Below are 12,605 nucleotides of genomic sequence, written 5' to 3'. Positions count from 1 at the left end.
GGCAAGAAACACATTCTCAGGGTCGCAGAGCTTTGGAGAGCCTGATCCTGAAAGAGGTGGTCCACAGGCTGTGAAAGCTGGAGGCTCACTTGAGAGCTGGAGCAGCTCCACAAAGATGGTATGGTTTCCTCCAGGGGCCCTGTTTTTAATGAGCTGTGTTGGAGTTAATGGCATTCCTTATTATGTTTGCAGCTCTGTATAAACTTGTGCATTTCATATTATTTTGCTTAACCCAGGTAGGACACATATTTTGATGAGAGTTATAAATATTTGAAGGTTTGTGAATATTGGATTTTTATGCTGACTAACAAGTTAGTGTATTTTTACGTGTGAAGTAGCAGCTGCAGTAAGACATCTGTTGATAGGACACTTACTCATCTGCTATATCTGTTATTTGTCATCGTTACATCTGTTATAGCCCACATGGCTCTAATCAAAGCAGTGGGGCTTTTTGCCAGGTGCTCCATACCAAGTGAGATGGGGGAAGATGACAGATTTTGGTTAACCGTATCCTAGCAATACTTTCTGGTGACAACCCAGCTATATTCTGTAATATTTGTGGGAGAATCCGCCTGGTTTTTTAAGGAAGGTGGCTATCTTTGGAAAGATAAAAGAGTGAAGTCAGTGGCAGAAAAAATGTGTCCCGTTGTCATCAGCATGTTCCCAGTGCTTCAAAAATGAACTGTTGCAGGATGATTTTCATTGATTTATTTATTTATTGAGGAAAATCTTCTTGGAAACACTGCTACTTAGTTAATAAATAAACCTTCAGGTAACTAGACCTAGATCTGGCAAAGCATTTAGCTATCTGTTTATTAAAATGTGAATAGCTCGGTGTTCTTCGCCACTAAACCTGCTTTGTGGTCATGAGCAGTTAGTGATGGGGATGCTTTATAGACTGTCAGGATATTTTTAGGGTTTGTTTTAGGAAAGCTTTAGGGGAGCAAAATCTGTGTTGCATCTGAGAACTCGGCTGTAGGATAATTTCCTTGAGCAAACAACCTTTCCTCCTGAGATATTTCTTAAATTACTTGAATTGCTTTGTTCAGTGCTGTGTTTGCCTTGAGTTCAGGGATAAGTCCCAGATAATATGAATTTATGGAAGGTATATTTTTTGAAATATTTATTGGAGAATGTCTTTTCCTTCAAAACATGCATTTCCCTTACAATGCTATTTTTCCAGTTCTCTCAGTGCATTTTTGCCAATGCAAAGTGTGTTTAAAAAAAAAAAAAAAAAAAAATCAAACTTTCCTGCTCATCAGATGTTGACTCAACTTTTATGCTATTAGTGTTCCTCTACTGCTTTTATTCTGTCATCTTTGCTCTCTTCCTTCTGTTCCACACAGCCCACAAAAGCATCTCATCTCTCTGTCCTTCTTTCTCCCTTGTTACTGCAGACTCTTCTACATCTTTCTGTGCCAGCATCTCCTGTTCGCTGCACTCTGATACATCCCTGCCAATTTCTTTTTAGCTTTTCATATTTGTGTTTATATAACACAGACTTTGTTGTATGACTTTTAAATGATTCTTGTTTAATTGGTGTAAGAGGGTTTAACTCTTTCCTGTTTCATTTTTTGCTGCACCCCAAGGGATTTAAGGGGAGGTGAAGAGTTTGAGAGTTTTGTAAATAAGCTTTTGATGCTGTCGGTTGGTGCTGTGCACCACAGCTGGCTCCTGCAGCCTGTTAGTCCCTGCACGACTCGCTCGTTAGATGTTCTGCTTTTCATGCAATGGAAACAACCTGCAGGGTCTCTTCCCTCACCTGCTTGCTCTACGTAGAAGTTTGCTGCATTTTATTAGCAATATTTCTATGGATACAAGGTACAGACTCAGATGGACTTTGCTGGGTGAGACTAACGTAATGTGAACAGAGATGGGAGCAGTATTTCAAACTAAAAACTCAGCGTTGTCTAAATAGTGCTTTGGGCTGTGAATAAAAAGTGCCTTGAGGGTGGGACGTCCTTTCTGCCTGCCCTGTCCTGGAGCCTTTAGGGCATGAAATGGCTAGGACACGGGTGGTTGTAGGCAGCAGGGCTGTGTTATTTGCCATGCCTCAGGGCTGGGTCTCAACCTGGAGGAGCGGTGCTGCTGTCCTGGGCTGCAGGAGTACACCAACAGCACCGGAGCTGCCCCTCTCTTATCAAAATGGGGTTTTAAAAATACTCTATAGTGTGTGTGTGTAACCTGCTGTACTGTTACCTTTGTACAGGTAAACGTCGTGCTATAAAATGAAAGTTCAGCAGTGTGTCACAGCGTTAAGAGACTTTGTAGAGGTTGCTCTGAAATTACGTGATTTTCCTGTAACACCAGCCTGGCAAAAATGAAACTGTGGAGGTGGTTCCCCAGTAGCTGGTGGATCTCTTCCAGAGTGACAAATCACCCTGACTTTTTGCATGCTTTGAGTAATGTTCACTTTTGCACTGTCAACATTATTCTGCTCTCTCCTTTCTACCTCCAACAATAATTGATGATTATGGAGATAATTTTTGGTCTCATCCCTCCCTCGCACCCCAGCATGATTCTCCCAGGCTTGATCTGAAGCCCAGGGAAGGCAGCAGAAAGTTTCACTTGCTCCATGTGGAGCTCTACTGTGCTTTTTCCAAGTGCTGTATGTCTGCAGGCAGTGTGTTGGGGTTAACAGGTCGTGCAAACAACTATTCTGTTGAGTGGATACAAGTATTTTTAAGAAACGTATTTTTAAGAAACTATGCCAAATGTACACTCAGTTTCTGCTGTCTGTCTAAAGAAGTATAAAATCCATGGTCATGGAAATGCCTTGGTGTAGCCAATTTTGGGATGTAGAGTGGTGAGGAAGAAGGCTTGTTTATGCATGTAGGCAATTTAGGTGATGGTGGAGAGTTTTTTGTGGGTGTTTGTTTTGTTTTGTTTTTTTTTTTTAAAGAAACAGATTTGTCTTATTCTGTTTTCTGCAGAAGTTGTCATTACCAACGCAGCTATTACAACACACTGAGGCTGGTTGGGGTTTTTTTGGTTTTTTTTAAGAGCTGAGAGACTGGTATTTAATTTTCTTAATAATGTGACTTTTACCTGGGCGAGCAGGTTGTGAATTAGTACTTCATTATATGCTAACATTGAACAAAGCCCCCACATCAGAATCACCTGTTCAAGAAAACAGTAAAGATTTCGTTGTCTGACTCATTTAGGTACTTGAACATCCTACAAGTACAGAATTATACATAAAGTATATTTAACAAGTTCTGCTGCTTTGAATAATGAGTCCAGTGAAGTAATGGAATAAATATTTTTGTGGTTCTTAAGGGGCAATTATGTTTGCAGAGCATGAACCCTTGTTCTGCAGTTATCAAAACATGGTAGAATTGTTAATAAACACGTGTTGACAATAAATATCAATAGATGTGAGTGTAGTAAGATGCTTGGGTGTCACTGGAGTTGGAGTTGGAAACCTACTGAATCCTGCTCCTCTCCAGGGACTGAATGTGTCCTGTGCATTACTTCGTAAAAAAAAAAAAAAAAAAAAAAAAAATTAGAAGTTGGTATAATTTCTAGCAGCCCCTACTAATCTTATGAAGATCCTATGTACAGATACGTGTGACAGGGGTGAAACATCACACGGGTTTCTTGGCACAATGTGATACAACCAATATTTTGAAGTCTTTCTTAGCAATGTGCTTGAGACTTAAAACTTAGCTTATTAAATGGAAGGAGAGAACCCAATGGAATATGCGGTTTTCATATCCTTGCTGTTTAAATGTGCAAGAACACATTTCATTCTTCTTCTTTTTCAGGCAGAATAAAAGACTTTTCAATAAAGCTGAATTACATTTTCTTGCTCCATTTTATTGCAATGGCATGTGTATTTCAGTTGGTGTGACTTTATGTACTTCGTACTAAAGCAATGAGGCAAATATATGTATTAGCATGGGAAGGGAGAAGAAAATGCTGTTTCAGGAGTAAGAAAAGTCTCAGTTGCTAATTTTAAACTTTCTTCTATGTGGCAAACTATAAACAGGCAATAAAAACATTTAATTTGCAAATTACACAGTTCTGGATTGGTTTTAAGTTGAATAATTTTTTCTTGTGTAGTCAGGTTTTTGTAACATTTTTATCAAAATATTTTCTTTGTTATGATTAGAGACTTTGCCTGGTACAGTTCAGTAATGAAGTTGCTCATTTCCTACTGGAATGGTAGCATTTCAGATGAAAGGAGTTAAAAGTGGGGCATAATAAATCATAATAAATGCCAGTAAGAAGTAAAAAGATGTAGGCAAGAGAAACTAATTAAAACACTTTATTTTGGTGACCAGTTTGAGAAAGTAGGTAAAAAACATTTTTAAAGTCCACTGATATGACAATCTGTAGTAGATCAATAGATAAAATGCAGAAATATTTTCTATGTTTCTGCCCTTTTCTTTCAAACAAAACGATGAGGTATTGTCATCCCATGGGGGGCTGAAAAGCGAGTCCTGTTTTGACTCATAGCTTCTCAAAACCGTCTTCTATCCTGTTCTTATCTTCATTCTTTGTTTCCAGTTATATTTTATCTATTAAGACATTTCAGTGGAATAAGCGCCTCTGATGTCAGAGATACAAATCGATCTGTAAAAGTAAACAATCTTTTCCATTATTTGCCCACCTCTTACAGTATTTTATTTACCCTGTCAGTTTTCTGAGAAGTTAATGTTCCTTCCCAATGATTTCATGTAATAGCAAGTTTTGTTAGAAGATACAGCACTACTCCCTAGTGTTACTGCTGTTTGGATACTGGTTTTATTAAAAAAACAAACAAACAAAACAAACAAAAAACAAACAAAGAAACCGCAAACAAACAAACCAAAAAAAGAAACCATCTCTCCTGCTATTCTACTGAACATGATTGGCTTTGACCTTTAATACTCTGAATATGTTAAAGAGATGCCTGAAAATCAGACCGGAATCTCATATATAAGCAGCGAGTATTTTCCAAGGTCTGAGGTTTGGACTTCATTGTATAATGCTAATAGAGAACTCTATTACTATTTCACATGGTGATTTTTAATTATTTTCAAAGTGGTGCCAGACAATGTATAAAGAGAATATACAAATATATAAATGAATTAAGTGATGATATTTCTGCAGCTGTGTGATTAGTCTGGTACTTAAACCACTCTAGAAAGTAGGATGCAGAGCTTCCTGCTAATTAGTGAAAAATTATTCTTTTATTGTAGTATGACTCATATTCATCATTTTCTGATGGATTCTGCATTGCCTCTTGTTTCCCAAAAAACTATTCCCCTGTGACAGCAGCCTTTGTCTGCAATCAGTGATTAATAACTTCTGCAGTACAAAATTGCAACAGATGAAACTGCAGAGCTGCAGTGGGTCCCTGCTGGGTACCTGTGGGATAAGGAGGACGTGCCTTTCTGAATGCCTCGGCATGTCCTGCGGGTCACGTCTCTTCCCAAGGTGCTCCCAGCCCAATCCCATCCTGCTCGTACGGTGTGTCGGACAGCTCAAAGACAACTGACTTTTCTAAAGGACTATATTTGCAATAAATGAATGTACGTGCTTAGAAAGCAGTGGTAAACCAATTCATCTTAATTACAGAAATGATAGGTATTACGTAAGATTTATGACTCACGGTCGTTGTGATGCAAGAGGGCAAAATTTGCTCTAAATTAATTTTATATGTAAAATAGTTTTTTTTTTTCCTGTAAATTTTAAAATCTAAATTGCATAGCTGTATTCGTTGCAGTGTAGAATAGCGTGTCTCGTCTCTTCTCTGAAGTACCAGCTGAAAGACCCAAACTTACTGTGTGAGTGAAAATGTAGACCCTGACATGTATCTGCATGGAAATTCAGTTGGAAAGCTGAAAATAGCCCTTTCAAGAAACCCCCCCCACGAGTTTTATGTGCAGTAACAAAGAATAATAGAACAGTATCTTATTGGGGCAATAAATCTATTTTTTTTAAATGAAGCATTGAAATTCTAATCACTCTTGCTCAGTGTTCTGACTGTAACAGCTGTTGTTTTTCAATATTAAAAAATTCTATATTTTGGGAAATAGCTACTGTTGGTCAACTCACTACTCCTATTATGCTTGGTTATAAAGACAGCCTTATTTTAAAGACTGTGCGTTAGTATCCTTTACAAGGTTATAAACAAACTTTTTTTTTAAATTGTCTTCTGTTTGGTTTTATTATGGAAAAATATATGGTTTATTCATGGAAAAATCTTTCTTAGTGTAGAACCACAATCTTCGTTTGTATTGAATGTTACATGTAGCTTAATTCAAGGATATAATGAGGCCATACTTTCTTGGATCTTGAGTCACCAGTTAGAGGGAAAGTTAATATAAATTTATAATAAAATACTGCTGCTTTGCAATTTTGCATTTATGTATACTTGTTAGCATTTGTTTCCCCTCTTACACCGCTTAAAATGATCACAGAAGGCCTGAAGCCAGGCAGAGCAGAGCACTAGGTCAATACGCCAAGGTGCAAAGTTCTTGCCTTCACCAGAGCTTAGTGATCTTACAAGGGATTCTGCTGCAGGGAGATGGTTGAGTGGTTTCTTTTCTGTTTGAAAAGATACATATATGTTTTTCTGAATAGCTGTGTTATTTGCGTTATTTTACGGTTGGTTAGAGGAGCTCAGTAGGATCTTGATGCTATTTTCATCAGAGCCTTCATTTCAGAAGAAACAGTGGCTTAAGGACCTATTTTTAAGTTATGCTTCTGACTCCTTTCTGGTTATCAAAACTAGGGTAGCATAAGCCTAGTATAAGAACAAAATTAGCCATAGGATCTGTTTAATTATGTTCTTGTAAATTAGTTTACTTCAGTCCCGATTCTGTCATCCTCCCTTTTGTTGAACAGACATTTCTTTTGCAACTGATCCACTGAAATCGCTGAACATAGCTGCATACTAAGAGATGTGATACCAGGATTTGAGAACTTGAAACTCCTGTATGTTTAGTCTTTTCTGTTTCCTAATATCCAGCTCACCTTTCTTTCAAAAACAGATCTTGAAAACTCCAGGACGAAAATGAGGAGCGCGGTGTCAGTTCGAGAGGGGCAGGGAGTCGTGCTGCTCTGTGGACCACCCCCCCGGGCGGGAGGTAAGGGACCTTCCAGGCTTCGTGCTTCAGCCAGGGCTGATTGACTGTAAAGTGGAATATCTCCCTGGAAAGGCAGAAGAGAGATCTTTCAGAGAGAGCAAGAATGAAACCTGGTTTCTGAAGTAAATACAGAGAGAGAAAAAACAAAACTAAAAGAGGGGGAGGGAAGTACTTACGAGGATTTACTTTTATCTTGAAATGCCTTTCTAGCTCCTAGTAATTTCTATGCACTTAACATGTCTGATTTTTATGATATTTCCAGTAATTAATTGAGTATCTTGTGGAGTTAAATTCTGCCCAATTTCACAATTGCCGAGCCTTGATGAATCTGGTTTTCTCTATGACTAGACAATTGCAAAGATTAGATTGTTGTCTTTAATTATGCTAGTATCTGCCTGTTTTCTTGCAATCAAGACGTTTGATAGTGTAATGTAATGATGCTGGGATAATTTAAAACACTGCTGTCTTGAGGGAGGCAAGAAAACTGGATATATGGATTCTTGGTGGACCAAAAGTTGCAAGTATATTTTATCATTAATTCTGCATCTTCAGTCTTTGACTAATTGCTGTTGAGCCTCAAGTAATATTTGAAAGTAACTGTTTTTATTTGGTTTTAATTGACATGGAGTATCATTATTGAAGGGCTGTGATATTAAATGTTAGATTTGATTGCAAAGGCAAGGTAATATAAGCTAAACATTGAATACAATAATATAGGTATTGTGGCCTCTTAAATTTGGCAGAGTCCAAGCAGACACAGCCATAAAGTGGCAATTTTACAACTGTCTGAGCTTGCAGAATTTTTCTCTCTCTAAACTGATACATACTCTTAAATCATCTTTATAGCCTTACAACAGCTTTGTCTCTTCAGCTGCTGAGAAAATAGGTCATTCTCCCAGCTATCTATAAGAATTAGAATGATTAAATTTTGCTTCTGTATGCAGTCCAAAGTCTGAATTATCCTAGCCATTCTTATACTCGCATCCTATGCATGGGTATACAGCCAGAGGTGGTCACCAAACTGACTACAGCTCTGCACTGAGTCTGCAATGTTTAAGTTCAAGGTCTTAAACAGGAGGTTATACAAAACATGCTCATATTGCTAAGAACTGTGGTTCAAATCAACATGTGGAAGAGGTGAGAATTTCTTTTGCAGTCAGCAGATATGATTGACACCCCCCACACTAATTGTGTTATTCATGCAAAAAAGAGAGAGCTGAGGGCTCCCTGAATTATCAAATGGAATTGAGAATTGGTACCAGAGTTATTTAAAATCCTTGGATTTGTCTGAGAGTTGGAGGATTAACCATTAATGTTTTCAGGAGACATAGAGCAAGGTGGAAAAAATCCTTCCTCTTCACTAAAATAAACCTACAGCACGGTGACATCAAGCATACAGTGCCTCTAGATCTGGCACAGTAGGATGCAGGTCAGTAAGTCTTAGATAAAATATCCATCCATTAAGCAGAAGTAGTTTGTTAGGAATAGCAGGGATGGTTTAGGAACAGCTGACCTGGCCTGAGGGCTCTGAGGGCTGTTCAGCCCTTTCCAGATCAGTGATTTGTTTTTTTTTTTTCCTTTGATTCTGTATTTGTTACACTGAGCTATCGAATAATTCCAGACAACAGTAATTCTAAAAACCTTCTCAAATACCTTGTTTTCTCTTCCCCTTTAGTCCCTGAAATATTGTTCTTTTGTGTTCTGCCATGTCATGCAGTTTCTAAGTTCTTGCTAGCATGATGGGGATTTGCACTTGTTTCTTACATTCTCTGTAAGGAGCCTTCAAGAAGAGACTTGATTAAATTGTGATTATTCTTCTATATACAGCATTCCAGTTACAATAGAAACAAATGTTCATCCCAAAAGAAATGCCAGTTCATAGTATGGAAAAAGGAAATTGCTTCCCTTCTACAATTTAGCATATTTCTTTCTTTGCTCATCTTAGCCACAGATATTTACATAAGTAATATGAATATCCCCTTTCAATGGGGAGCAAATTATTCATGCAGTTGACGGTACTTTTGTCCTTTCGAAGTTTGCAGTTCCAGTTCCATCAGGGTATGGACATCTACCATTTAAACTAACAATGAAACTCCATTTAACTTCATAGACATCAGCTCATATGCTGACCTTGAATTTTACATTTGTTTCTGTGATGGCTGTTGGTGTACAGGGGAAGGAAGATGGTGCTCAATATTTCCAGTTGAGTGTGCACAGATCAGTTTTATATTTCTGTCATTCAACATGAGCTGTATCACAAACCACTCCAATTTTTTTGTTTTGTTTTGTTTTAAGAGTTAGTCCATTTTCCCTTTTTGGCGTTCCCTTTTCTAGCAGTCGTCTTTGACATTTACTGAATATGAGGTTCAGTGAATGACTGACTTTTTGTGTGAAGACTTTCCCCCAAATATTTTACTAATTCAACTGTTTTTTATGTCAGATAATGTAAGTTGTATCATAATTGAGCAGTGATTTTTGGATAATTAAGGTCGTCATCTGTCATTGCTCTGCATGACCATACTTCTGTATATAATTTTAATTCTGTTACAAGGAACCTGTTAAAATATCCTGGTTTTTTTCCACAAATCAGTAAATTGTCTCCTGCATATACTGGAAAGATAAAATAACGTCTGAAATTGATTTATGTGGATCTCCTGCTATCTTTTTCAATTGTTATATCTATTAAGTTCTGCTGAACTCTCTACAGCTATTTTGACTTTCTACTGTGTTACTCTTATGTCTTTGATGGTTTTAAAGGCCTGTCAATATAACAAACATCTCAACAGACAAAACTTAATATTGGACACACTTAACATGCAGCCAGTTAAAAAACATTCATGCGATACTAATTTTTTCCTTTCTGCCAAGAATGGAAAAGGCTAGACATATGGAGATCTAAAAATGATTTTTCTCTACTATTGATTTTGTTCCAAAATCGGTATCTAAGGAGTGACAAAGCCCTGAGTAAAGCAAATCCACAAGTTCCTTTAGGGTTTTACCTATTCTTACTACTGTATGCGTATCTTGATTATCAGGTAGCTTGTCTTAAGATACTATTTCTATTTGCTAGTTATTGTGATTTATATTTGTTTAGTACAGTCAGTTTTACTAATCTGACATTGATTTTGGATTTCAGGAAATGTTACTAATTTCTGAGGTATATTCTGTTCTCCAGGAGAAGAGAAAGCAATGAGACATAGTCCTTTTATGTTGTCTGTGGTAGTTTCAGGGCTGCTTTACACTCAGAGAAAAAGAAGATTTTTTTAATGGTAGAAGGGAAGATTCGCTTGATGATTATTCAGACTTTTCAAGGAATTCAGGCTTGCCTGGAAAAACTAGGCATTAGTTTTATGTTGGTGGATATAGTCTCTGTTATCTTGTTACTGTGTGGAATGTGACCATAACCCACAAGAACTTAAGTAAATGGCAAGAGTGTTGTGGAGCCGACAAGCTGTTGCTTGAAAATTGCAAGGAAATTCTACTTGTCTTATATTCATGATTAGCCTTGTGTGATATGTGTTCCTATTTCATGCAATATGGCAAGGATATTTCTACATATATAAAACATCAAGAATCTGGCCTCCCTCTTACTATCATGCCCTGATAAATGTGGACTTAATCAATAAATGAGACCGTATTTGAAGGATAGGGATCAAGCTAGTTTATAGCTTATTATTTTAAAGTTGTGACATGCTGGTTTGAAATTATATTAGATCATGGAAAAACAGATCCCAATTTTACTGCTCACTGCTTGGTATGACAAATATTTCAGTGAATAATGTCATGTCTGTTGCAAATTAGTATTTAGACTTGCAAATTTTTGCTCATGTCTCTTGTATTGCCATTTGGAGACCTGCAAGTTCCAGCAAGACTGTGCTTCATGAATAACGTGGCATGGAAAGTATCTCAAATGCCAGAAATATTTTGATGCTTTGATTATTTCTTTTTTGCTTATTTCTTTTCCACAACCCTTGAATATCAACATGCTATTTTTCAGGCAACTGTAAATTGAATTAATTTTACTTATTTGGCTTTGGAAACGTTTCATACCCTTAAAACAAAGCAAAACCAAACTGATAGAACTTCAGAATAGTTTCTTTTCTACTGCCCATCATTGTGTTTTCAGGAGGTGGAAAGCATCCTGGTTTTGCACCTCTACTTTTTGCTTTTGTTGCAGATTATGGATGACATCCATCTGAGCACGAACAATAAATCATACTTGCAGTAGGCACATTATGAGGTTTTTGCACAAAAATGCATTCTAAGGAGAATAATACGTTGAATATTGTAAAAGCAATGGCCTTAAAAATGGTTCCATAGTGTTCTCGAGCTGTTCTCAATCTGCCAAGGAGAAATGTTTTTTTTTTTATTTAAAAATAGATTTAGCAATAGTCCTGCTGGTGTCATCATCATCTGCACAAATTTCAGCTGACAGTTTGAAATCAAATGGTACCTGAGAGACACTTAAATTCGTCCATATGAGGGACAATAATACGTGTTCACAGCTGGATTTTACAATGATTTCTATCTGTCGGAGCGTTATTTTCACCACCAGTAACAAACCAGTGCTACAGAGACACTCCCTCTGTTCTGCTCTTTATGAAATGGAGTCTTTCTAAAGCACTTTTTCTTTTGATAAACTTGTGTTCCAGGCTGAAATAAACTGGACTAAAATTAGTATATCCCTATTTATGTATTTGTGCAACATCTGCGGCTACTTTACACTATGTGTTTTTAAGCTAGAGTGGAGGTGTATAACTAGCCTTGTAGTGAAAGATGCATGATTCCAGTTTGGGAAGGGGCAAACTGGACAAGCAAGGTATCAATCCAGATTCTTACAGAACTCTTTGTTAACTTCATGTTTCTTTATGCACATCAATGACACTGAACATGTGAATATATTAGTAGTATTATTTTATTTCTTAGATATTTGGTCTTCTATCACTTCTGTAAGTCTTAGTTTGAGAGATGTATCTAGATCGTGAAGGATAGCTTCATAGCCAGATAGTCAGTACAACATAAAGCCTGGAAACATCCATGATCAGTAATATTAGCTCTCATAAATTTTGCACTACATCTTGAATACCCATTGCAAAATGATTATGGGAATATTGCGGCTTTTTATCATTTTGTTTTTAAGGAAAGATTCTAGGCTTTAATCTTTCATATATATATTTATTTTGTTTAAAGTAGCATTCCCAAGTGTACAAATGAGAAAGCAGAACAATATTTTTAAATCTCAGTATTTTAAAGGTAGTTTATTTGTTTCATAAATGAGGGGAGGGAGCATGTCAGAAGCTATAGTCTGTGCAGCGAGGGGTACAATTTCACCTAAAGCCCAAGGAAGAGTTTTGCCTAAGATTGGATCAGCTCCTGCTGGCTGCAGTACATTTGGTTTCCACTAAAGATTCACTAAGATTTTAGTACATATAGTAGTAGCATATACAATGTGGCCTGTTTGTGGAAGAGCAAAGAGTAGAGCAGACTTTGGGACTAATACTGCATAAGTTTCATCAGCAAAATATA

At 37.1% G+C, this 12,605-nt stretch overlaps 1 protein-coding gene across 2 annotated transcripts in view; it reads left to right on the top strand.

Moving 5' to 3' along the window:
* CNTN3 (contactin 3) overlaps positions 1–12,605 on the top strand; it is a 118,247-nt gene that overhangs the window by 54,889 nt on the left and 50,753 nt on the right. For both annotated transcript variants that reach the window (XM_087744029.1, XM_087744030.1), the window contains exon 3: positions 6,984–7,079. In XM_087744029.1, the coding sequence (XP_087600155.1) occupies positions 6,984–7,079 (96 nt within the window). The remainder of the gene's footprint in view (positions 1–6,983; positions 7,080–12,605) is intronic.

The sequence above is a fragment of the Nipponia nippon genome, unplaced genomic scaffold (genome assembly GCF_047370975.1).
Source record: "Nipponia nippon isolate SJK-2023a ecotype South Korea unplaced genomic scaffold, ASM4737097v1 scaffold_9, whole genome shotgun sequence".
NCBI classification, from domain to species: domain Eukaryota; kingdom Metazoa; phylum Chordata; class Aves; order Pelecaniformes; family Threskiornithidae; genus Nipponia; species Nipponia nippon.
Note: the sequence above shows the minus strand (reverse complement) of the source record. Positions and strands in the feature narration are given on the sequence as shown.